The sequence below is a fragment of the Pichia membranifaciens genome, assembly GCF_001661235.1.
Source record: "Pichia membranifaciens NRRL Y-2026 unplaced genomic scaffold PICMEscaffold_6, whole genome shotgun sequence".
NCBI classification, from domain to species: domain Eukaryota; kingdom Fungi; phylum Ascomycota; class Pichiomycetes; order Pichiales; family Pichiaceae; genus Pichia; species Pichia membranifaciens.
Genome location: NW_017566987.1, coordinates 425,987 through 450,956, shown reverse-complemented (window position 1 = coordinate 450,956; position 24,970 = coordinate 425,987). Strand labels below are relative to the sequence as shown.

Below are 24,970 nucleotides of genomic sequence, written 5' to 3'. Positions count from 1 at the left end.
CGTGGGGAACCCGGGGGATCGGCATTTCGCTGCGAGTGAGCCCTCCCGTGGCCGGGGCCACGGCCCTGCTGCTCCTGCTGTTTGTTTACCTGCGGCAGCACACGCCGTTGCTGCCGCCGCTGCCACTGCGGGGCAGGGTTTCTATTGCGACGCAGCCGCCGTGTGCGACAGCGGATAAATGGACGTTGGGTGCAAGACGCACAGAGGCCGGACGGGCACGCCCTGGAGGTGCCTCCCAAGGGACGGGGCAGGACGGGGCAACACTCTCCGCAGACATCTCGTGACGGCAACGGTGTAGTGTTTTTCCGGACCCCGCCAGTGCAGGCCATAGCCTCTGGTGTCCCCGCAGACACGCGGATCCATCTGGGGAAAGAAGCCCCCTCCCGTTGCCCCGCTCCCGTCCCCCCGCGGCTGGCTTATTCACGTAGTTTTTCCAGCGCCGCAGGGCCAGCCACGCGCCAGTGGCCGGATTTTTTTTGCCCGCCGCACGGCACGCCGGCAGGGTTGAGGCCGGATCTGCGGCGGTGGAAAAACACGCTGGCAGTCGGCGTTTCTCCAATTTATCCAATCACTGGAAAAACTTGTGACCAACAGGCACGCGGGGGAAAAACCTGGAGAAATGGCGGGGAAGTGTGGAGAAACCCGCAGGATAAATTTATGGGGTAGTGGAGAACCAAGGGCCGGGTTTGTTATAAAAGGCCGGGATGCCGCCGCTGTGGATGGATGTGTCTGTGCTGGGTGTCTGGTGCTTTGTATTTTTTCCTCTGCTTTGTATTTTCTTTCTCCTTCGTTTCTTTCTCTCCTATCTCTCATCACAAAACAACAACAACACACGCATCATGTTAGACCTACTTAAAAAGAAAGGCGACGGCTCGTCCGCCACCCTTGACGGCTCGTTCCAAGACGAGTCTGTAGACAAAATCGAGCAAGAGTACGAGGAGTACCACGAGAGAGAGGAGGCTCCTTTGACATGGAAGACGTGGTTCATCTGTGGTTTCGCGTCGTTCGGTGGTATCTTCTTCGGTTACGACTCGGGATACATTTCCGGTGTCATGGGAATGGAGTACTTTGTGCACCAGTTCACAGGCAAGATCAACGATGGCACAGACAGCTTTGCCTTGGAGTCGTGGCAGAAGTCCTTGATCACGTCGATCTTGTCTGCCGGTACCTTTTTCGGGGCCTTGATTGCCGGTGACATGGCCGACTTTGTCGGAAGACGTACCACCGTCATCATCAGCTGTGCGGTGTTCATCATCGGTGTCATTCTCCAAACGGCCTCCTCCAGCATCGCTCTCTTGACAGTCGGAAGAATCATTGCAGGTTTTGGTGTCGGAGGTGTTTCCGCAACAATCATCCTCTACATGTCTGAAATCGCTCCAAAGAAGGTCAGAGGCTCCACTGTCGCCGGCTACCAGTTCTGTGTCACCCTCGGGTTGTTGATTGCCTCCTGTGTCGACTACGGTACCAAGGAAAGAACCGACTCGGGCTCCTACAGAATCCCCATTGCTATCCAGATGTTGTGGGCCATCATCCTCATGACCGGTTTGTTTTTCCTACCTGAGTCCCCAAGATTCTACATCAAGAAGGGCAAGCCAGACCAGGCGATCAGAGTGTTGGCTATCTTGAGACAACAACCAGAAGACTCCTCATATGTTCAAGACGAAATCGCCGAGATCATCGAAAACCACGAAAGAGAAGCCGCCTTGATCCCAACCCAAACCTACTTTCAATCCTGGACCTCCTGTTTCACCGGTAGTCTCAGAGACCAATCCTCCAACCTCAGAAGAACCATCTTGGGTACCTCTCTACAAATGATGCAGCAATGGACCGGTATCAACTTCATCTTCTACTTCGGTACCACCTTCTTCCAAGAGTTGGGTACCATCAAAAACGAGTTCTTGATCTCCATCATCACCACCTTGGTCAACGTCGGTTCCACCCCATTGTCCTTCTACACTGTCGAAAAAATGGGAAGAAGAGTCCTTTTGATCTACGGAGCCGTCGGTATGGTTGTCTGTGAATTCATTGTTGCGATTGCCGGTACCGTCGACGGTGGGAACCCTAAGACTGTCAGTGCCATGATTGCTTTCATCTGCATCTACATCTTCTTCTTTGCATCCACCTGGGGGCCAGGTGCGTGGATTGTCATTGGTGAAATCTTCCCATTGCCAATCAGATCCAGAGGTGTTGCTTTGTCAACTTCTTCCAACTGGCTGTGGAACTGTATCATCTCCGTCATCACCCCATACATGGTTGGTAGCGACAAGGGTAACCTTGGTGCCAAGGTCTTTTTCATCTGGGGGTCCTTGTGTGGCTGCTGTTTAATCTACGCCATTTTCCTTGTTCCAGAGACCAGAGGCTTGACCTTGGAAGAAGTCGACGACATGCTGGCCGAAACCAGCCCATTGACCTCCTACAAGTGGAAGCCACACCGTGTTGAACACTCTGACGACTTCTTGAAGGAGAAGTCAAATGTCGACCACATGGAAAACGTCTCTGTTGACGAACAGGTTTAAGACGCAACCCTTTTTCCCTCGTTACGACAACTACAACGATAATAACGTACTTTTTACTTCTTTCTCTCTTTCTGTTGAACTTACCCTCTTTGGCTTAAGTAACGCCATGTATAATTTCCCTACTTTCTCCAATATACAATACAAAAAGATAATGTGATTCTCGAGATCTCGATCTGCTACATGTTTCTTTTGCGATGCCCAACAGAATTGCGTGACCCGGCAATAAAACCCGACACGGGCGGCAATCTGGATCCAGCTAGCCAGCACTAAGAGCAATCGTGCTATGTGCAGGTAGGCAGCACAAGGAGCAATCGTGCTCTGTGCAGGCAGCACTAGGAGCAATCGTGCCCTGCTTTGTTTGTCGCCCTTCCCCTCTGAATAAGACGAGGAATATACGAGGAGACAAAGGTGAGACCTAAGAATGGCTATCAAGCAGGCTGCCCCACACATGTGCCTAGATCCTCGGCCATGCATCCCCGCCCACACGAGGTGGCTTATTAAGCACAACGTTCTGTGCGCTGGGGGGGGATCTGCGGGATTTCTTCGTAATGCTGTCGGCCCGGATTACGTATCCACACAGCAGCATAGACGATATAAATATTCGACGTATGGAAGGCCCTGTGATGGATGCAACACCACACATCCATTACACATGACGACGTTGGCCAGAAAGCCCTAAAGCACGTTTGCAGTCGTTGTCTGCCCTGCCCCGCCCTATCTTTTTCTACTCCCCCTCCCACCGACTCCTCTCGCCTCAGCCTCCTGTGCCCGCTCGCTCGCTCGCCTTTCTTTTCCTTTTCTTTGTCGCCGGTTTGAGTTTGGCACTGGCGAAGCAAAGCGGCAGCGCGGGCAATCCGGTGTTTCTGTGCATTAGTAGCTTGTGTGTATGTGCTCGGGCAGGCGTGCGGGGCCAGCAAATACAATATCCAGCTGCGCGAGGGATTCCTCGGGACCACTGCAGGCGGTGCAAAAGCGTAATTTGCGGCGCATGGCGCACTAAGTGGCGGTCGCGGACCTAATTGCGGCGGCTCTGGTGCGAGCGGGAAATGTTGGATTAGAGGGCCGTACAGGAGAGTGTGCCTCCTCATGGACGAAGACGGCATGCGATATACGCTAGCTTGTTCCGTGCTGCCGCGGAAACCGTGTTCGGGAAGGGGTGAATTGCGGGGATGGGGCTCTGTGCAGGGCCTCAGGACGCCTTGGGAAAAATCTTTTTCCGTCGCATGCCGCTGGCGCCTGCGGCCCGCCCTTGGTATCTGCGATTGCGTATTCAGCTTTCGGCCAGAAGGCGTTCTGCAGGCGGGCCGGCCTGCATGCCCGCACACCCGGCTTGCTGGTTCTGCTTCCGTGCGGCTAATGAGTGTCCGACCGTAGCTTCACTTAGCCCATGCTGCAGCATATCTGCCTGCGGCTAGTGCCTTGCGCCGAGGATATTGCGGCCCGGCTTGTGCGGCTGCAGGCGTTCTAGAATTCCGTTGCTGACTAGCCTGCTGCGTCAGCAGGCAGACGTCGCGGCATCCGGAGGCGAGCCCAGGGTAACGTATGCTGCAGCCTGAATTGTAGTGAAGTTTCCAAGGTGCAGCGGTGGCTATATGCCTGCATGGAACGACGCTATCCCCCGGTTAAGCTTTGCGTCTCCAAGGCGCCTTTTTTTTCTCTCTGTCTCGCTCCCGCCAGGCCAGATTGCGTTTTTCTTCCTTGCCTTCACTGTTGTTCCGCTGGCTCGTATGCGTGCTTCATGCAGACAGGGTTCCGGGAAGGTATTGTCTTGTGTGGATGAGTGAGATATGCAGCTCCTCGTCGAGGCACATTGTTCCTTGGGCCTCCCTGTCCAGGGAGTAGACGGGCTGTTATAAATAATCATTCACTTCCGCTTGCTGTCTGCCCGCCAGCTAGGTGCCCGCTCTGCATTCTGTGTGTCGGATTTGTCCCTACCTCTTGTTTACTTGCTGTCTGTCTCTGTCCACCCCAATTCTCGCCTACCCCCCTGCGTCTTTCGCAGGATCTGAACCGCAACAATTTCTGAGTACTCGCAACGCTTCTCCAGAGAGTGAGCCGGATAGTTCGATAGCTATCAAAGAAAAAAACTTTTCTATATTCACACGCGTAGAAGAAAAGTTTACCCACTAGGTCAGCATACTTTTTCTTTTTCACTTGCAGAAATCTCAAGGTCGATACCAGAACTGCCGTCGACATACACATGGGTGCACGGTAGAAGGGAAACACAACCTCTGACTTCATCACTGTCGACACCGAAGAAAAAACTCGGCCGCCTCAGCAAGTAATGGCCTCTTTGTATAGACACACATCCTACGGCAGTCAAGAAAATACTGCCAACAACAGCCAAAACAACAACAACAACAACAACAACAACAACAGCAACAGCAACAGCAACAGCAACTCCACCGCCTTTTCCACAGGGAACAGCATGGCGGACATGAACCAGAACTACCACAACTACCCAAACATGAACATGCCTCCTGCGCCCCTTCCCAACATGAACATGAATATGAGCATGTCAAAAGTGCCTAGCATGGGTGGCATGAACAGCATGAATAGCATGAACAGTATGAACAATAGAAGCATGGGCGTCATGGGCGTCCCAATGGGATACAGCAACCAGGGTTACCCTGTATCGGGCGGCATGAACCTTGGCACCGGCGTCGGCGTCGGAGTCGGGATACCTGTGTCAGCAGCCAACTACACACGCCAGCACTTCCCTCCTTCGAATAACGTTGGACTTGCCAGTCAGTTGAGCTACGGCGAGAAGGATGGCTTCGATTCACGTATTCCCAGCGGAGGCATAACCTCGAACACGCAGACCAAGTCTCCGCTGTCGCCACAGCTTTACCAACAGAACAATACCAACCGCTCCAGTGGCTACAACAGCAACGGCATCACAATCGGTGTCAGCAAGGGGAGTGTGGCGTATCCGCCAACTCCTCAGACACTCCATTCACAGCAAGGACAATACCCATTAACGCCGCCAGCGTACGATAACCAAATAGGCGGTGCCGGTGTGAACTACCGTGAGACGAGCCGGCTGCGAGGGCTCGCCGACGAGGACAGCGAGGGGTACGGAGACCACGTTAGCGGGAGCAGCAACACCGGCGACGAGAGTCGGGAACTATACTACGAGATGAGCTCGAAGACATATGTCCCCAAGACCCGGGAGGAGGGCCGCGAGGGCCTACGGACGGGGGCACTCGTGAAGGTGGACGCTGAGCACGAGAACGGTGACAGCAGCGGCAGCCGCAAGAAGAAGCTCACGGGCAGCGGTAACGAAAGCGACGACGACGACGACTCTGACGGCAGAGACGACGAGAGCAGGAACCCAGAAAAGAGGGAGGCGAGCGGCAACCGCAGCCGCAACAAGCGATCTCGAGGCGGCTGTTTGACCTGTCGCCAGAGAAAGAAGCGGTGCTGCGAGTCCAAGCCTGTGTGTTCGGAGTGCAGGCGGTTGAACATCAAGTGCAGATGGCCTGTGCCAGGCAGCGAGCGCAAGAACAAATCGAAGAACCAGCCCCACATGTCGCACGACGAGGTGTACCACGAGGTGTACGGCGTGATCAAGGTGCTACGAGGGGTTGTCGACTACAAGATCGAGCCATGAACCGTCTATGGGTTTGTTATAGTGCACGAGAGCGATGCATATGTAAATTTAAACAAAGTTCCGGCAAGGCTGTCTGCGCTGACGAAAGGAGCCTTTTACGATTTCTGTATTTTAGTTGACAACACCCGCACCTGCCTTCCATCGGTTTTACGAATGGTCCCTAAAGTATGTCCCTGTTTGCCCTGCTGTTAGCACAACGAACATCCCTCCGCACCGTGCTGTTGCCGCGGATAGGATCGTCCGCTCTTCCGGCAGCAACTAACAGTATGCTGCATGCAGCTCTAATGTTCCCAAATGCCACCCAGAGCACCAGCACTGCCGTCCCCCCACCATGTGCACAGCGTGGAATTTTCGTTGTGTTTGTGCCCGCCTTCTGCCTGCGGGTCTCGTCGCAGCGTTGCACTTGCAATTCCCTCTACCTGCTGCAGACATGGCGATCGTCTACGATCGTGGGATCCGAGCGGCAGCGGGACACGACGACGTCAGCGCCAGGCGCGCCGCGCAAAGGAAAATAGTGTATAACAGAGAAGGAAAGAAAAAAAAAAGGCGGCTGCAATGCGGTGTAAAGCGGCGGCCCTGCGCAGGGGCTGCCGCAGCGGACGGGCGCTGCCGCCGTCGAATAGCCGCAGGCGATTGGTCCGTTGATGCTGGGCCGCGGCCCGGGCGGCGGAGGCAGCGGCTTAGTCAGCGGTTCGGCCCGTGGTCGGGACGTCGGCGCGTCGGCGCGTCGGAAAGCCGCTACAGGAGGCAGGGAGGCGCGGCTGAGCCCACGCCGATATCTGCTGCTAGGGAGGGAGAAGGGAAGAACGGAAGGATAGAAAGAAGAGGTAGAGAGGAGTGGGTGGATAGTGTGTACAAGTGTATATTAATTAGACTAGAGTGTATAAGGAGGTCGTGCATTAGGAAGTGCGGGGGACCGAGCCGTGGTCCCGAGAGCAGTGGGGCCGAAACATGAAGAAGGAAAAAAACGTAAACCGTACAGGGGGAAGGACAAGGGGAAAATAAAAGAAACGAAATGAAACGAAAAAACGAGGAGCAAGTTGCAGGGGGCGAGGAGGGAAGAAGAAACAAAAAAAGCGTAAGAGGAAAAGCGATGGTAGGAGCACAAGACGGAAGGCCAACCGTGGGTCTGTGCTCACACAATGAAGCGAACACTGCTCAACTCTTGGCTGAAGCTTATTCTTTTCTTGGTGCCCTTGCACTCGGTCTTGGCTGCGTAGAGGTTCCTGCGCTTCTTCAAGATGGACTTCAACTGCTTGCCGTTGAGAGCCAGGGCTGGGGGAGACAGGTCCGGTAGGTCTGTGTTGGACAAGGACGTCTGCGAGCCCGATGAGACAATGAACGAGGACGTGGAGGACGTGGAGGACGCGGAGGACGCCGGCAGAGGAGGAGGGGGGGTCATGTCTGCGTGTGCAGCAGAGGCGGTCTCTGCGGCGACAGCGGCGATGGGGGCGGCGGTCTTTGGGGCCGCCTTGCTGTTGGACAGGCTTGAGATCGACGTGCCTGCGGACTCAAGACTGTAGTGTTTCTGTAGCAGCAAGCTGTCACTGTCGCTGTCGTTGTCGTTCTCGTTCTCGTTCTCGCTCGTGGACGAGGAGTAGTCCGAGTTCCAGGCCTCGGCCATCTTGCAGTCGCCGTCGTAGTCGAATATTCGGGCGGAGCCCTTCACTTGCTGCTGCTGGAGGTTCTTCTGCCTCTTCTTCTCGGCGGCGTCGTCCGCGTCGTCGATGAGCGGGCCGTACAAGACCGTCACGTCGTTCTCCTTGAACCAGTTGATCTCGGTCGGGTCCAACTCCTGCAAGCTGCGGAGCTTCTTGTACCACGCTCTCCAGCACGCGTTCTCCAACCTCGCCTGGCTTGTCGTGGGCAAGAACATCATCAAGTCGTCCGTCTGCTGCACGGTGCGCAAGCGGGTGATGTTGTCCACGTTCGACAACTCGTACGGCTTCATGAACTGGTTGTTGGAGATGTTCTTCCAGCAGCTGTGGTACTGCTTCGACGTGAGGTCGTAGGAGAAGTAGTCGACGGCCAGCGGCGGGTCCGAGCGCACAAACGACTCGAACGAGGGGTTTGTGCTGATCACGGGGAGGATGTTGAAGTTGTCGCATCTCGTCGACTCGATGAAGTTTGTGTCTAGGAACTGGTGTGCGAGGTTCAGACACTGGGTCTCGTCGTCTTCTGTGGGTTTCATCGCAGGCCGGGGGTGTTGCTGGTGCTGTTGCTGTTGCTGGTGCGGTGTGCGGTGCGGTGTGCGGTGCGGTATGGTCGGGGGTATCTCTAGGGGTGTTGCGTGCAGAGGCGCTGTGTATCGGGCTTTCTGTGTACCGGGGCGGGGATCGGGCTCTCTACTGCTGGCACTACTGCTGATTTCTGATCTGAAGGCGGCGCCAGCGGGACTAAAATACAAGAAACGAGAAACGGGAAAGAAATGGGACTAGTGGGGGGCAGGGAAAAGAAGCCAGGGCCGGTCCGGTGCATGCGGTTGCGTTGACGGAGTGGGAGGAGAAGGGGGGCCATGGGGACGAAGCTTAGATAATAAATACGGGCCGGGCAGGGAGCCCGATCTGGACCGACATTGCACATTGCATTAAAATCGCGATAGCGTTTTAGCCACCACTAGTAAATACAGAATAATTAGAAAATGGGGGGGCCCACAGGCAACAAATGATCGCTAATAATCAAAAATAGCCACCAAACAGAAAAAGACAGCAACAAGCAACAATGCAGCACGGCAGCGCTGCAGAGCACAATAGTGACCCGCAGCGAGTAGTCACAAATACTGTTTTCGCGGGTGTGGAAGGCACCAGAGCGTGCGGGAGTGCGAGTGCAAGCAAGCTAAAGCGGCAGCAGCTGCCGCCCCGAGCCGCGAGCCGGGTCTTCGCTGCGAGCGTGCCGATCGCATCCCGCCGCAGGCCGCACTGACCACGAGCTAAAGACACAGCCCGCAGATCGTGGCCCGCAGGGCCCGCAGGCCGTGCTGCAGAGAACATTTCTGCGGCCTGCGGCGTGGGACACGCGGCCGTTGCCGCAGAACTAGCGGGGCGGAATCGGGCACGGCCCCGCGGGGCAGTCACGGCCTGGGCTGGCCGCATCGGGCAATACCCAAACAGGGGGGGGAGGAGTGGCCGAACGCATCGGGCCGCGGCTAGTGGTGTGTCAGAGGAGTTGCCGCCAGGCCTGGCGACAGCGTGGCGGCAGGCTTTGTCCGTGGCGTGTGTCTCTGGCACAGTCGTCGTCACCGTTAGTACGTCGGCCACGTCGTGCCAGGCCAAGGTGTGGGGAGAGCGGGACCACGCCCCCGCTCTGCCACGGGGCCACGGGCGTCAAAGAAACGGCAGGCGGCGGCAGACACGGCCCCGCACACCGGCGGCCGGGAACACGCCCGATTGGGCCACCTGCGCGCCGGCTTCTCTCTGGTTTCTGCCCCAGATAATCCGCAGCGGTCTCGGCAGATGAGGGGTGAGGGGCTCCTGTGTGGTGAAGCAGCATTGTCTGAACCGGGGCTGTCGCCAGCTGTTATTGTCCTGGCAAGCACGCCACGCCGTGGAGCACAGGACATGGGGCCACGATGCCTGGGGCCGTCTGGCGCCATTTGCTTTCGTGTGTCTGTGTCTGTCTATCCATCTATTCACCTATTTAGTTACACATGCCGTGGCGTGGGGTCTGGGCCTTTTTCCCGGGCGCCGACCAGCCGCCCGCGTCGGGCTTATCTAGCAAATCCGTCGCAGCTGAGCACTGCGTGTCGCAAGGCCGCCATCGCATCGTTGCTGCCGCCGTTGCGGCTGCTGCCAACACTCTCCCTCGACTCGCATATCTTGTTGAGACTCGTAGCCGTGGCAGCCCTGTCGCCCCGCCTGAACTGGCTCAAGCGGCTCATCTCGTCCCGCACCGCAGGCTGGTCGTACACCGCGAAGCCGGGGACGCCGGAGCCTGGTGGCCCGGCCGCCGTCGCGTCGACGTCGATCCCGGCAGAGAGCCCCTTGGCCGCAGCGTGGGTGTTGCTGCTCACCACATAGGTCATGTTGACGGTCTTGACCCGCTCGTACTCCTGGTTGATGTAGTCCTCGAAGCCGCCAGGCTGGCTGTGCAGTAGGTGGCGGCCGTGGCTCGTCTGCGGCCGGGAGCTTCTCGCACGCTGCACGGGCGAGTTTCCCGCACTGATGTACTCGATGGGCGTGTAGTAGTCCGTCATGTACGGGTCGCTCTTCATGCTGTTGCGAATGATCTGCTGGCGCTGCTCGTTGTACCGCCGCTGCTCGTTGAGGTACTGCTCGTAGCGGCTGGGCTCGAAGTTGTCCATGTCCGAGTCCGAGTCCGAGTCCGAGGCTAGGCCGCTGTACGGGTTCGTGGCACACTCCTCGAGCGCCCCGCACGAGGACACGGGTCGCTGGTAGGAGTCGTACTGGTGGCGGGACGCGGGCGGGCTGAAGAGGTTGTTTTCGAGCACCCGGGCGTAGATCTTCGCCTTGCCGTAGTCGTCGATGTCGAGCGTGAGCTTGTAGCGGTAGCTCAATCTGTATCTGTACTGCTGCTGCTGCTGCTGCTGCTGCCTGTGGGGCCTCTGCGGAGACGACTGGGGCGTCGCCTGCGCCGAGTACTTGCCCACGCGGCCGTGTGTGCTCCTCTGCAGCCTCATCACGCTGTCAAGGCTCATGTTCTGGTCGAAGCCCCGCCTTCTGGGGGTGTGCGCCGTGGAGATCGGCGACGAGTTGATGTACTTGAAGATCTGGTCTTCGTAGTGCTTCGACGAGCTGTTGTAGAACGGCGACGACTGCACGCTGAACGTGGCCTTCTCCTCCGGACCGCTTGCGGTCTTCACGTTGCCGCTGTGCGGGTTGCTCGTGAGGTGGCTCTTGCCACTGAAGTTGCTCTTGCCGAAGCCGTACTCCGACGGAAGTGGAGATGTCTGCAGCGGCGACGACGACTGGTGGACCGGGTCGCTGGTGAGCAGGTTGCTGCTCAGCGGCGACGACGATGACAGCGTCGACGGGTCTGTCGTGCTGGTCTTGGAGGCCTTCTGCGGGGTGGCTACCGCCACCGTCGAGTTCACAAAAAACGGCTCGCTGTACGCCTTCCTCGGCGTCTTGCCGCCGCCACCCGCCATGCCGGCGCTGTTGTTGATCTCGTAGAGCACCGACTTCGTCTTTGACGCCGTCTTCCCGCTGCCGCCGCCGCCGCCGCCGCCGAGCCGGCTGTCCTTCGAGGGGCTCAAACGCATCACCGGCGTCGAGCAGAACCCCTGCTTCACCGTCGCCTCGCTCAACTCGTGTGCACTCTGCTGGTTCAATGTGTTGAGTGCGATCGGCATTGTCGACTCGCCAATCACTCCTCCAGACTGGTGTTTCTTCAACGAAGGACGGCCCCGCCGCTTCTTCATCGGCGACGACCCCAGCATCTCTGTTTCGTCGTGCGTACCCACCATCTGTGTCTTGCTCCCTCTCGCCTGTATCCTAACTGCCTAAGGCCCCGTACGAGCCCTTCTGTTCTTCTTTCCAGCTCTGCCTCTAGTCTGTTTCAGACTCTCCAGCTGTGTGCACTGCATCCAATTACAGTTCCCAAAACGGCAATTCTCTTTTGCTTGCTCTTTGTCTTGAGCCGCACCCCGGTGCACAGGTGGGTCCTCCCAACTCCCCTTCTCCGTCTCTATGGTTCTGACACAGATAGGGTTTTCGGACAGAGAGTACACAAGAAGGCGGCTCTGCGCCAGGACGGGGGCAAAAGAAGACAAAGAGACACAGTGAGCAATGGCATCAGTGGAACAGAAGGAACAGCTGGGTCGGCGGGTGGCCGAGTGGCTGGCAATTGACGTCAACGCAGATACCAGGGGCCAGATCGAGCAGCTGGCAGCGGACATGGACACGAACTACGGCAGGCTCGATGAGCTGCTCACGAACCGGATTGTCTTTGGAACAGCAGGGCTCAGGGCACGCATGGAGGCCGGGTTCAGCCGGATGAACGATGTGACGGTGCTTCAGGCGTCGCAGGGGCTTGCAGAGTACATACGGGGCGACGACGGCGTGTCGGCTGCTGCAGCGGTCGTGGTTGGGCACGACCATCGTCACCACTCGAGGCGGTTCGCAGAGTTGACGATTGCTGTGTTCCTGCTCAAGGGCTTCACGGTGCACTACATCGGCCCGGACGAGTGTGCGACGCCTATGGTGCCCTTTGCGGTGGACCGGCTCGGGGCAGTCGGTGGCGTGATGGTCACCGCGTCGCATAACCCGAAGGACGACAATGGGTACAAGGTGTACTGGGCCAACGGGTGCCAGATCATTCCGCCACACGACAGCAACATCCAGGCGAAGATTCTGCAGAACTTGGAGCCGGTGGCGGGGCTCAATTATGGCGGCCGCTGGGACACGGCTCGCATCTTCGAAACACACGCCGACAGACTGGTGTACAGTTACGACAAGATAGTCGCGGAGTACTGCACACATCTCCTGGACGTGTTGAAGCCTGAGCCGATCTCGGACTTCAAGATCGTCTACACGGCGATGCACGGGGTCGGCCACAAGTTTGTGTCCGAGCTCGTGCACCACTTCGTTCCGGCCATGGAGAACTTTGTCTCTGTGAAGGAGCAGTGCACGCCGGACCCGGACTTCCCGACAGTGAGTTTCCCGAACCCGGAAGAGAAAAATGCGCTTGACATGTCGATCTCCACGGCAGACACGCTGGGTAGCGGCTACAACCTCATTGTGGCCAACGACCCGGACGCAGACAGGTTCACGGCAGCCTTCAGGCAGAAGAACAACGGCTGGAAACAGTTGTCCGGGAACGAGATCGGGATTCTCTTTGCAGACTACGTCATCCACTCCCAGTTCCTCGACAAGTCGCTGGGCGTGGGCAACGTGTACATGTTGAACTCCACGGTGTCGTCTCAGATGATCGGCTCCATTGCTTCGAAACTCGGATTCCACTTCGAAGACACCTTGACCGGGTTCAAGTGGATCGGGAACAAGGCCATCGACCTCGAGAGGGAGGGCCACGTCGTGCCCTTTGCGTACGAAGAAGCCATCGGGTTTATGTTCCCCACCGTGCATGACAAAGACGGCATCTCTGCGCTTGTGGTGTTCCTCCAGCTGTACAACCGGCTTCTCAAACAGGGCCTGGACCCGTCCCAGAAACTCGAGCAGCTCTACTCGCTCTACGGGAACTTCAAGCAGTGCAACGGCTATTATATCACCTCCGACCTTGCAACCCTGCCCTCCATCTTCAACACCATCATCCGGACCAAAAACGTGCCCCAGGGTGGGGCCTACCCTGTCAAGATCGGCACCTACACAGTCACGTACTGGCGCGATCTCACCGTCGGCTACGACTCCAGCACAGCAGACCACAAGCCGCAGCTCTACATCGACCCAACGTCCCAGATGATTACATGCACCGTTGTCCCAGACGGTGCCGCCGACCACGAGGAGTTTGTCAGGTTCACCGCACGCGGCTCCGGCACAGAGCCCAAGTTGAAGGTGTACATCGAAGCCCGGTCCTCCACTGCCGCCCGGGCCGAACACCTCGCCTCCAACGTCTGGGACACCCTTCGGGACGAGTGGTTCCAGCCGCAAATACACGGTCTTGTCGAACGCAAGGTGTGACGCTCTCTCCGTCTACCGCTCCTCCTCCCTTGTACATCGCATCAATATCCTCTTGTTATCATTATTGTACCTCTCCGTCCCTCTGTGACGTATACGCTTTTTTCCTTCTTCGCCCCTTTTTTTCACTTTTTTCGGGCCGATCGACCCAAATCGTCCACTTTCGGGCGTTTGTTTACTGTCCGGTGATCCTGCCTGGGCTCTGGAAGATCCACTTGGTGTACACGTAGAGTACGCTGACACTCCCTTGTGAAGAAAATGCAGTTTTGTTTTGCCTCAAAACCACCTATACTGTGAGACGGTATCTGCTAACATCGACAACACGTTCCGAGCAATACCAAGTACACTGTCTCTGCAGGTGTTGTTCCCGTTGTTCGTCAGACCACCAGTTTCTCCTGTAAGCAGAAGTTCGACACCGTACAATCATGATGCGAGATACATGGAAGAAGAAAAGAACGGACATCCCTATGACAATAGGGGAAGCGTCCAGGTACAACACGAAGGGGAAGTCCAAGGATGACAAGACTTTGATCTACAAGATGCTTTTGGCACTCTGTGTGGCCTTTGCCGTCTTCTTCATCGCTCTTCGGACCCCCACCGCTGGTACCGAAGTCAACGTGCTCTATGAGAGGAAGCAGGCGAAGGATGGCGCTAAGTCGTCAGAAACAACTGCGGTGCCGAAGCTGCAGTCAGACTTGGAGAATGGGATTGGTGCAGAAATAAAGGCTGATCTGGAAAACCTAAAAGCAATAGAATCCGAAGCAAACAGCGCACTTGCTACTCCTCCTAACCAAGACGCAGAGCTACCCGACAACGTGGAATTCTACGACCTACACGACTATGAAGGAACGCCAAAGGGTAAAGAAAACGAAGAAATCGTGCTATTGCTAGTTCCGTTGAGAAATGCTGAAAAAGTCTTGCCTTTGATGTTCCGTAACATGATGAACATTACCTACAACCACAACCTTATTGACATAGCGTTTTTGGTCAGTGACTGCTCAGAGGGCGACCACACTTTGGAAGCATTGTATGAATACACAACAGCCATGCAAGAAGGTAAGTTGTTGCCAATTTTAGAGGCAAAGGAGTTGCAGACCAAAGGTAAAGGTGTTTTTGGCTCGAGCGACCTATACCTCAAGTATATGCCGCAGGACTATGTCGAGCAGGTGAAAAAAGCATACTCTCCTCCATACCATAGTGAGTATGAAAAGCCCTTCAGAAGTATCCAAATTTATGAAAAAGATTTTGGACAGGTGATTGGTCAAGGCTTCAGTGATAGGCATGACGTTAAGATTCAAGGTATCAGACGAAAATTGATGGGACGAGCCAGAAACTGGCTTCTCTCTACTGCGCTGAAACCTTACCATTCCTGGGTTTACTGGAGAGACGTTGACATTGAAATGTCCCCTGGCGACATTTTGGAATTCATGATGAATTTTGCAGGAGGTTACGACGTCATTGTTCCAAACGTTTGGAGACCGTTGCCTACATTTCTCGGTCGTGAACAGCCCTATGATTTGAACTCTTGGATAGAGTCCGAAGACGGTCTAAAATTGGCTGAGACGTTGGACGAAGATGATGTCATTGTCGAAGGTTATGCAGAGTATTCTACATGGAGAGCACACTTGGCCTATATTCGTGATGCCAAAGGCTCTCCCAATGAGGTCGTAGAATTGGACGGTGTAGGTGGTGTTTCTATCCTCAGCAAGGCGTCAGTGTTTAGACATGGCTCCAACTTCCCGGCCTTCACTTTCATGAATCATGCGGAAACCGAAGCTTTTGGAAAAATGACAAAAAGAATGGGAATGCATGTCGGAGGATTACCTCACTATACTATCTGGCATATATACGAGCCAAGTGAAGATGATCTCATTGAAATATCCAAATTAGAACGAAGAAAAAGAAGATTTGGGAAGGAAAGAAACAGCTAGTATGAAATTCTGGATTTTCTCAGCGTAACCACATTTTGTCATCACAGAGTATATCCCTCAGTATATAGAATAGTATGAGATGTATAGACCAAAAAAATGAATAAGATAACTAATATTGTATTTTATACAGTAATGCTGAAATTAAGGGAAAAGGTAAAGATGTAATCGAAATGGAAGTGAATATTATACTGAAGTAAATAAAAGAATTCAAAAATAACTTTTTGTAATAATAGAAATTAGGAATACGCCGTTGGTGTGCATTTCAATGGTGCTGATAAGACGAGGTATACTAGAGCTGCTAGTTATTTTTGAAGAGCTGATCGGAGTTGACATCGTTGAGTCTGATCTGGGGTTGATAAGTTTGACATCGTTATTGCGCTATTCCCACTGATTGACTTTCATAATCGCACTCAATAATTTGTTTTGCATGAAAAAAATCCCCAAAATCCAGTATCTATTGTCCGTAGTATCCAGTCCTTATATGTTGCTAATACAATAGCCACTTATTCTGAATAATCAGGATAATTCCACCGAGGTACATGTGGGAAGTCAAAGTTCAGTTTTTGCCACAAATTCCAAGGACAATATTCAAAATAGAATTGCAATGGACTGCATAACTCTCACCATCCGTGAGTGAATTGGAAAAAATGAATGCGGCGTGTTTGCATCATAAGTGGTATAAACAACGATGTTGTTCCACTATCCAGCAGAATTATTTTTGACTGACTAATCAAATTATTGAAAATTTGAAAAGATCAAAAAGCAAGCCCAAATTGTCAACAAAAATATAATCAATACTAGCCTCCCAATGGTGGTAATCTCAAATGAATGGAGAGGTGTATATTTCTTATGAATAAAGGGTAAATTTGTTCGATCTTACAACTATGTGACCAAAATTTTCCAAATCACTTTCAGCCGAAGTCGACAAAATAACAGAGACGATGGGCCACAAAAGTCGCCGCTGTATCCATGATGTATAGTTTCTTTGGCCTTTAAGCTCAAACCCAAAAATTGTAAAGGCTTTTTTTGTACAGACAATGGAACAAAACAGTTCGGAGGAAATCTCATCTTTAGAAAAGAAGCAACATGGCACATACCGAGAGGCTTAACAGCGCGTAATTTGCTTACCTTTTGGACAACCGAGAGAAAGAGGTAATCAAAAAAGAGAGGTGTTAAAAATTTATTTTCAAATGATCGAACCCAGGATCGAACTGGGGACGTTATGCGTGTTAAGCATATGCCATAACCAACTAGACCATCCGACCACTTGTTGTGCTTTTGTTACTGTTCTATAATTAGTCTAGCTTATAATACTAAGCATTGCTGGGCTCACTCCTGGACAAACTTTCGAAGAGGAAAGCTCATCATGACCACGGGAAACTAAAAATTAATGAAGGCAAACAATTCTTGTTTGTAAATGTTGAGATAGGATGCCGAAGCTAATAATGATCGAGGGATAAGAGATAAGAATCTTATCATGATAAGGTATCTTAGTATTGAGATAAGATGCCGAAGCCAATAAGGATCAAGAGATAAGAGATAAGAGTCTTATCATGATAAGGCATCTTAGTAATCTAAAACTGGAAAGTTAGCCGCCGTCACAAATGAATAATGGCAAGTTTAACCGAAGGTATAAGTGTATAAATACAAGAGGTTTGTCTCTGTATTTATGACTGAGAGTAATAGTCTGTATGTCAGTTATATTAGATATATATATAAATAAGCAACAAAAATAAGAAAAAGTGAACATATACAATGGATATTCATAACAGAATAGCTAGATTACAACAGTAAATCTATCTGAATTTCATTCTACTCTGTTCTGTATTAACGCTTATCTCAGATGACCCGTCTTTGTTGAGACAAAATGCCGAAGCCATTGAGGATCAAGAGATAAGAGATAAGAACTTTACAATGACAAGGCATCTAAGTAATTTGAAACAAGAAAGATTAGTCGACGTCATGAGTGTGTAAAGACAAAAAGTTTGTACTTTGTAATAAAGGTGCAGAATCTTCGGCTCTCTTATCACTACCTCAATTGGTCCAAGTTGCCAACAGTTATGCCCTCTTCACAAAATATATCTTTCAACAATGTATCTTTTCGCCGAAAGAGACAGGCAATATCTGTCCTTAAAACACTCTTCTGTAATAGTTGAACTATCACCATATGGGAGAAAAGTGATTCATGGGAAAGTCCAAGCCAAGTGATCACCTCAGTATCAAATTTTTGAGGTCCGTTATCTAAAGTTTTGCATTCTAAATGGATGCACTCTGAGCAAATAATTCCCTCAACATGTCTCTCTTGCTGCTGTAACAAATAGAAGCACATTCATAGCCTGACTCAGAGGGAGGTGGAGACAAAACAAAACTCAACGTCGGAGCAGCAATTCCAGAGAAAGCCAAGAAATTGAGGTCGAATGAGCCTGAGTTCAAGCATTGACGGAGTTTTGCAGTGTCCAAAATTGCTGTGCTTTCAGTAACATTACACTCTTCATCCATTTTTCATTTTCGTAATGATCGTAAAAGCCCAGCCAAAAAGAAGATGAAAGCCCGGCCAAAAAAGCCTACAAAAATAGTTTATTGAACAAATACATATAGATAGCTTGATTTTTGTCGAATATTGCCTGTAGTTTTTTGCCTGTCTGAAGAATAGTAATTGATTTTCAATATTGGCCTGAGAGTGCATTTATATAATATTTATCTGAAGTTAACACCGGGGTAGTTTTAGCTGTGTAGGCATGTTTTTCTTACATCGGGTCAGACTCTTTTGGTGCTGTGTTTGGCGAAACTCCAAATCCTAAAAAGTTCACTCTCTATTTTTTCAAATGAGTACTCTTCCAAATCTTTTTGTTCTACGATTTAGGCGTTTTTATTTTCATAAGTGACGATATATGCTCCCTTGCTTGGAGATAAAAAAGTATACAAGGTAAGTGTTCTTCTAAATAGCATCAAATGTTTTATACAAAACAGTTTGTTATTTATTACTAGTTTCCTCGTAGTACTGTGCTGGACTCAAACCGAGATAATGATCTTTAAGCTTGATGTTTTCCTCTTCCTGCTCAGGAGTCCAGTTTTCGTATTCTTGCTCGTTTTCAAATGGTCTTTCAGCCATAGTGGTCACTCTGAAAGCATGTCTTATATCGGTGGTATTAAAATCAGAAGTACCAGTATGTAAGACTCTCCTATTATCCCACAAAACCACAGTGTTTTCGTCCCACTGCAATCTCACATGAGCGTCGAGGCAGCTCGCTGAATGCTTGTTGAGAAAAGACATCAAGTTTTCACTTTCTTCTGCTTTTAGCCCTAACACTCTTTTGGAAAAAACACTATTGATGTAAAGAAATTTTCTTTTTAAAACAGGGTGGTATCTAACCAATGGGTGAATAGACTCCACTGCTTTTTTCCTCTCTATCCCACCTTCGAAAGTATTCTGTGCTGCTTGCTCTTTGGAGGAATGTAGTACTTTAAGGCCCTCTAGCTTCTTCTTCATCAATGGTGATAACCTGTCGTAGATTTCAAAGGAATCAAGAAATTGAGTATCACCACCCAAACCCGTTTCTAGCATAGCAAAGAGGGTAACTCCGGGTGGTTGAGGCTCATAACTTACATCCGAGTGCCAGTAGATGTTATTCAGTGTCTGCTCAAAAACCTTCAGATGATGGTCAGGGTCACTCCTCTTGAACACAATATGGAATTCTGGATGGTTAATCGGAGCCCCAGAGGTCGCATGGACATCTAAAGGACCGTAATATTTGGCCCAATCCTTTATTTTGTCAAACTCTTGCAACTTGAAGTCCTGGTTTCTGAAGGCCACAACGCCCGCAGTTTCCACTAACAAGGCCAAATCGTCTTTTTGTTTGTTTGATAGCGTGCTTAACTGGATCCCATCGACTTCTAAGCCAAATTTAGGAGACACTTTCCTGAAGGTGACATCCTTATTATCTTCACGTAGAGACTTGAAGGTAGGATCTCCGAACAAACCTCTGTCGATGTGCCTAAAGGGCTTCAAGTGCTCAAACTTGTGGTCCTCTTTTGGGTCCCAAGACGGGGCCCAGCGAGGGAACTTTAATGCCTCTCTGTTGCTCTTGGAGACTGTGAACACATCTCCGATTTTCGAATCGTCGTCCTTTGTGTAACTAATTGAGGCACCATAGGTACGTCCTGGCTCCAACGTCATCTTTGCTTATTGATAGCTACAATTGTAAAGGTAGCAATGCGATCTAGAATTAAAGACGGTAATGAGTTAAACCAAATTTAGATCGGCAAGGGCTGTTATATAGTCTTTGGTGGAAACGTACTTCAAAAATCGGTCCGTAGTTATATGATTACGTACTACAGCGCCACAGTTGAGATAGCTGTGGCTTCATTGTTATCTCAGCCCAGTTAGCCAGGGGTGGACTGCACTTAGTGTTCATCCCCCTTAAGCATCGCACCAGCAGCATTGCCTCCTGTGTACATATGGTTATCACAGAGGTACTATCTCTCGTCAAATCCAGTTGCTTTAAGGAAGTAACCCGCAGCTCCAGGTATCTAAGGCGGCAAAAGGCCGAAAAATGAATCAGATGCCATGCCGTTTCGGTGTTTGACAGCGGAAACAGCTCATCCGATGCCAGAACTTCACCAAGACTCCACATTTTAAAGAGATGGCTTGCTGGTTTCCACTTGCACCGACCGCGATGCACTCAGCAAAGTTGAATAGAACGCGGGAATCCTGGCTGACCGATGGGCAAACAGCCCAAGTGGTCTTATCTCATCGCGCCTGGCCATATTTGCAATTGCACATGAGCCCGGCAAATGTCTCGAACTGTGGAGGAGGCAGCACACGTGACCAGACTGTATCTCTGGAGTTGCATGTCGTTGGGCCGTTTCAGGGTCTTTGGGATCTGAATAAACATAAGCTGGACCTGTTTATTGATGCCAGTCTGAGACCAAGTTTTGTGTTAGTTGGATGAAGCTGTGGTCAAAACATTTAGTAGCCCATACGCTTCGTTTGAAGCGTGGCATGCATGCTTGCTTTTTAGGCTATCGTGTCAGATGCTTCAAAGGATGAGACCTTCTACACGATACGGATGTGGATATGAACATGCAATTGGTGCGTGGGTTCCTCCATTAGCAAAGGTAAAAACTTTGTCCTAATGTCGTAATTCCAACCAGCGACGAAGGACTACGTTGTCTGGAATAGTGGTGGGGCCGTGGGTTGGTATTGATGCGTCCTATTCGATTGCTATCCCACCGCAGACCAACCCCAAGGCTATGAGGCAATATGACAGAAGGTCGCCGAGGCCCACGAAAGCCCTTTGCCGTCCAGTGATTCGGTTGATAACTCATCCAATAGACGTCGAACCCTGCTGTTTTTTCGAGAAAGCAACATTATCAGCACGGCTGTACCCGTAAAATGTACCCTTATGGCAGTCTGATAAGGAAAATTCCGAGGAAAAATGGTTTTGATGAGGGACAAATAGTTACGGTAATGCTTCTGACAACAAACGGAGATTAAGTGCACGCATTGAGGCATAAAGATGCGATACATGTTGAATTCTTTCTTAGCGGCTAATGGTCGCTACAGTTAGTATCATCTCATCCTGAAAAGAAATTCTTAATCACTCAATTTATGAGACCTCAATTCTTTATCATCGGGTAGCAACAGCCGTCGCATGGTGCACTAAGTCCAACTTCTTTATTGCACACATCTGCTTCTTTTTTATAACAAATAAGGGGGCCTCTAAATGTAGTAGCTAGTTACAAAGTAACTGTACTACTTCGCCTCATCCTTTTTGTCAGACTTACTAATTTAGAGTAAGAATAGCAGTGCTGTAACATGTCTGTTGAAGTTAAGTCCACTCACTCAGCAAATCCAAATAACTCCGATGAAGCCAAGCTAGCGGGCTTTGGCTATAAACAAGAGTTCAGCAGGAACTATGACTTCTTTTCATCATTTTCGTTTGCCTTTTCAATTTCAGGTTTATTGGGTACAATGTCCGTCACATTGGTGTATCCGATTTGGTCTGGCGGCCCCGCAGGGATTGTTTGGTGCTGGTTTGTCGGATGTATTGGCTGCCTGTGCATCGGCTGGTCCGTTGCTGAGATCACCTCGTGTTTTCCAACTTCAGGTGGGATGTATTATGTGATTTCTCATTTGGTTCCAAAAGAACACGTTCCCTTGCTCTGCTGGATTAACGGATGGTTATATATAATAGGTGCAATTACAGGTCCAGCTGCTGGTGACTTTGGTGCCGCAACTTTGCTATTAGAGTGCATTTCTTTACGAAGTGGATACACATACATTCCTACAAATGGACATGTGACTGCAGTTACAATTTTAATTTTGATCTCACAAGCACTTATGAACTCGATTCCTAGCAATATTTTGGCCAAAATCACAAAATATTACTGTGTTGTCAATATCGGAACAACCATTGCCTTAATTGTGACCTTATTGGTAAAATGTCCCAAAATAAACTCGGGAAGCTACACATTTGGGACAGTTATCAACTCTACTGGATGGAAAGCCGATGGGTGGGCCTTTTTGTTTGGATTTTTACAAGTTTCTTGGGTTATGACATGTTACGATGCAACTTCGAGAATATCCGAGGAGGCATATAATGCTGCCTACTATGTTCCACTTGCAATTGGATCTGCATTGGTAGCAAATGCAATTCTAGGATGGGCCCTAGTAATTGTACTTGTTCTATGCATGGGCCCAGATATCAGTATGATCTTAGAATCCCCATCAAATCAACCACTTGTTGCTATCTTTGACTATGCAATGGGAAAGGCTGCCTCTACTGCCTTTATCTCACTAACATTTGCAATTCTTTGGTTTACAGGGTCAGCTGCTTTCTGCTACATATCTAGGTCACTCTGGTCATTTTCCAGAGATGGTTTGTTTCCTTTTTCCAAATTCTGGTATAAGTTAGACTCGAAAACTGGCCAGCCCTTAAGATGTGTTTGGCTACTCTGTTTTATTGATGCATGCTTGGCATTGATCAACCTAGGCTCTAACATTGCAATGAACGCAATTTTTTCTGCAAACGCAATTTGCACAGATTGGTCATACGTTATGGTTATTTTTATTTTCCTTCTTCGAAAGGAAAAGGCAGGCATAAACATGGGGCCATTCAACATGGGGCGGTTTTCAAAACCAATAATGGCTTTTGCGTGTATTTGGACGTTGTTCGTCTCAATTGTTTTTATTTTCCCAAACTATATGCCGGTGAATAAGGAAAATATGAACTACACGGTTTTGATCATCGGCTTCAGTTTCATCTTTTCCGGAACTTGGTACGTTTTGGATGCCAAAAATTGGTACCAAGGCCCTAAAGGTAATCTCGAAGATGAAGATGAAGATGATACTGTCAGCGATTCTTCTGCTGTAGAGGGTATCGAAATGACAAGTAGTTTTGAGCCTGAAGTCAGTAATCGTAAGAAGGAACCGCATGCCACGATTGTCGTGAAAAATGTGAATTTCTAGAGATGAGCCAGGTTATATAATAATTCTAGAACTTTCCGTTATCGGCAGTAGGATCTTTATTGGTTTGCACTACATGGTCAATCAATCTCCCCGCAACACTTTCTTTAGGTGGGCAGAACCACTCTTCTACAACAGTTTCTGTACGTGAAAGGAAACCCTTACCTTTTCTGGAGACCACTTTTGCCACCTCGGCCCTATCGAACCACTGGACATGTTCCAGCTCGTCATCTAAGTGGACATTTATCTTAGAGTCAACTGCCTCTTCTCGGCTGATCGTCCCAATACAGCCAATCATTAAACTGGCAGGGAAGGGCCAAGGCTGACTTTCTATGATACTGATGTCCTTCTCTTGCAATATGAGACCAGTTTCTTCATAGACCTCCCTCACGCAAGCATGCTCAATAGTCTCTCCAGGTTCCATGAATCCGGCAAAGCAGGAAAAAAATCTCTTTTTCCACTCAACTTTCTTACCCGTAACTTCATCCACAATGGATTCCGAGGTTGTAGGATGCCTTTGACTATTGTTCCCAAGTAACACACGACCGGTGTCGTCGGAGAGAGCGATAATCACACAAGGATCTGTACGTGGATATTGTACGTTGTTTGATTTTAGGTTCACTTTGCACTCAGCAGCAGCCGGGTAGGGCGAGTCACCCAAACAGTAGAGTCTGGAGCCAAGCTCAACCGGAATGACATGCCCCCCACAGGAAGGACAAAAGTTATTTTTGGATAGGAAATCAACAAAAGTCTTCGAGTACGCGTAGACGGTTGCCAATTCGTTTTCCATCTGCATGATCTCTGGCATACCCTCGGAATACCGGTAATCCGAGTTCGAGTTTACCAGTTGAGAATCCACAAACTTGCATAAAACGTCAGATTTACTGATGTCGATGGCGTATACGGGGACAGGACAGACAGCAGATGGTGTAATTTCCTTGGAAGTTTTGGTGTCAGCGCCGCCAAGGACATTCAAATCGTCCATTCCCAACCAGAAAAGAGAGACTTCCTTGAGCTCGGCATCGATTTTTGCCCAGTCGTACTTCCCCTTCTCTTTGACGACACTTTCGATCGAAGTATTGAATATCAACCACTTCTGAAGTAGTTGAGAAAATACACTGAACCTATGAATATCCAAGAAAGCCAACTGGTTGTCGTAAAGAAGAGCCTCTAGTCGGTTCGATTTGTTTCTGCTACTGAAAACGATCAACTTAGAGGAGACCTCAATATGTTTCAATAGTTTTTCCATGTTCTCCACATCACGGCGAAGGTATGCATATCGAGCGATGTGCTTGCTGCACCCAAACAAAATGTCTTTCATTTTTTTTGAGAAGTCACGGATACAGAGGATGGAAAATGGGTTGATGATCCAACGTTGAACTTGCAAAAGAAGAGGGAAGTATAGAACGATGATTGATTACTAAAGCTTATCAAACCCGTCTCGATGCTGGGAAGGGATCTCCGCGCTGCTCGTCAGTAGTGAAATACCGTTGTGCGTACACAGGAATACACAGTATAAGGAACACAGAGGTAAAGAGAAAGAGAAATAGGAGGAAGAGGAAGAGGAATAGGAAGAGAAAGAGAAGGAGGAAGGGATAGAGGGAATGATAGAAAGAGAGAGAGAAAGAGAGAGAGAGAGAAAAGAGGAGAGGAGGAATGGAGGAGAACGAAGAGTGGGATTTCTCCACCACTGATGCTGGAAGCTCCGTGCTGCCTGTGATGCAGAGAGCACCCCCGGGCACGAGTGTTGATAGCTAGATGTAGGAACATGGCAATGCAGTGATTGCTCGTCATATGTATATAGATAAACACATGTTTATTTCTCGTAAAAAACGGAACATACAAGAGATCAA

The 24,970-nt window shown here is 50.5% G+C and overlaps 9 protein-coding genes and 1 non-coding gene across 10 annotated transcripts; 6 read left to right on the top strand and 4 right to left on the bottom strand.

Annotated features, from left to right (window-relative positions):
* The first annotated feature begins 813 nt into the window (after positions 1–813).
* On the top strand, positions 814–2,833 carry PICMEDRAFT_18150 (hypothetical protein). Its single transcript, XM_019161896.1, has one exon. It carries the CDS (start codon positions 840–842, stop codon positions 2,514–2,516), a length of 1,677 nt encoding a protein of 558 aa, XP_019015871.1. The 5' UTR covers positions 814–839; the 3' UTR covers positions 2,517–2,833.
* Positions 2,834–4,800: 1,967 nt separating this feature from the next.
* Positions 4,801–6,129, top strand: PICMEDRAFT_13420 (hypothetical protein; the record flags this gene model as incomplete). Its single annotated transcript, XM_019160056.1, has 1 exon — positions 4,801–6,129. One exon carries the CDS (start codon positions 4,801–4,803, stop codon positions 6,127–6,129), a length of 1,329 nt encoding a protein of 442 aa, XP_019015870.1.
* Positions 6,130–6,294: 165 nt separating this feature from the next.
* On the top strand, positions 6,295–7,174 carry PICMEDRAFT_176306 (hypothetical protein). The gene has a single exon (XM_019161673.1). It carries the CDS (start codon positions 6,461–6,463, stop codon positions 7,082–7,084), a length of 624 nt encoding a protein of 207 aa, XP_019015869.1. The 5' UTR covers positions 6,295–6,460; the 3' UTR covers positions 7,085–7,174.
* PICMEDRAFT_79402 (hypothetical protein) lies at positions 6,964–11,567 on the bottom strand. Its single transcript, XM_019164969.1, has 3 exons — positions 10,271–11,567; positions 10,088–10,207; positions 6,964–8,356 (listed from the first exon to the last, which is right to left on the bottom strand). The coding sequence occupies exons 1-3, from the start codon at positions 11,549–11,551 to the stop codon at positions 7,265–7,267; spliced, it is 2,493 nt and encodes an 830-aa protein (XP_019015868.1). The 5' UTR covers positions 11,552–11,567; the 3' UTR covers positions 6,964–7,264.
* Positions 11,568–11,873: 306 nt separating this feature from the next.
* PICMEDRAFT_74457 (hypothetical protein) lies at positions 11,874–13,721 on the top strand (the record flags this gene model as incomplete). The annotated part of the gene is made up of 1 exon (XM_019164776.1): positions 11,874–13,721. One exon carries the CDS (start codon positions 11,874–11,876, stop codon positions 13,719–13,721), a length of 1,848 nt encoding a protein of 615 aa, XP_019015867.1.
* Positions 13,722–14,257: 536 nt separating this feature from the next.
* Positions 14,258–15,649, top strand: PICMEDRAFT_60399 (hypothetical protein; the record flags this gene model as incomplete). Its single annotated transcript, XM_019163434.1, has 2 exons — positions 14,258–14,406; positions 14,488–15,649. 2 exons carry the CDS (start codon positions 14,258–14,260, stop codon positions 15,647–15,649), a joined length of 1,311 nt encoding a protein of 436 aa, XP_019015866.1.
* Positions 15,650–16,840: 1,191 nt separating this feature from the next.
* Positions 16,841–16,914, bottom strand: PICMEDRAFT_t133. Its single transcript has one exon. It is a non-coding gene; the product is annotated as a tRNA-Val (tRNA).
* Positions 16,915–18,623: 1,709 nt separating this feature from the next.
* On the bottom strand, positions 18,624–19,826 carry PICMEDRAFT_74455 (hypothetical protein; the record flags this gene model as incomplete). The annotated part of the gene is made up of 1 exon (XM_019164775.1): positions 18,624–19,826. The coding sequence occupies one exon, from the start codon at positions 19,824–19,826 to the stop codon at positions 18,624–18,626; it is 1,203 nt and encodes a 400-aa protein (XP_019015865.1).
* A 1,641-nt stretch (positions 19,827–21,467) lies between these two features.
* PICMEDRAFT_74454 (hypothetical protein) lies at positions 21,468–23,120 on the top strand (the record flags this gene model as incomplete). Its single annotated transcript, XM_019164774.1, has 1 exon — positions 21,468–23,120. One exon carries the CDS (start codon positions 21,468–21,470, stop codon positions 23,118–23,120), a length of 1,653 nt encoding a protein of 550 aa, XP_019015864.1.
* On the bottom strand, positions 22,919–24,723 carry PICMEDRAFT_18142 (hypothetical protein). The gene has a single exon (XM_019161895.1). The coding sequence runs from the start codon at positions 24,436–24,438 to the stop codon at positions 23,146–23,148; it is 1,293 nt and encodes a 430-aa protein (XP_019015863.1). The 5' UTR covers positions 24,439–24,723; the 3' UTR covers positions 22,919–23,145.
* Positions 24,724–24,970: the final 247 nt, after the last annotated feature.

Bases quoted from the DNA above. Each gene is read 5' to 3' on its own strand.
- PICMEDRAFT_18150 (XM_019161896.1), top strand. From the start codon at position 840: ATGTTAGACCTACTTAAAAAGAAAGGCGACGGCTCGTCCGCCACCCTT.
- PICMEDRAFT_176306 (XM_019161673.1), top strand. From the start codon at position 6,461: ATGTGCACAGCGTGGAATTTTCGTTGTGTTTGTGCCCGCCTTCTGCCT.
- PICMEDRAFT_79402 (XM_019164969.1), bottom strand. From the start codon at position 11,551: ATGGTGGGTACGCACGACGAAACAGAGATGCTGGGGTCGTCGCCGATG. The intron at 10,208-10,270 runs GTGCAGCGTGCG...CTGCACAGCCAG, and splicing joins TCAGTGCGGGAAACTCGCCC to CCTGGCGGCTTCGAGGACTA. The intron at 8,357-10,087 runs GTCGACGCGACG...ACACCGCACCAG, and splicing joins GGCTCTCTGCCGGGATCGAC to CAACAGCAACAGCACCAGCA.
- PICMEDRAFT_18142 (XM_019161895.1), bottom strand. From the start codon at position 24,438: ATGAAAGACATTTTGTTTGGGTGCAGCAAGCACATCGCTCGATATGCA.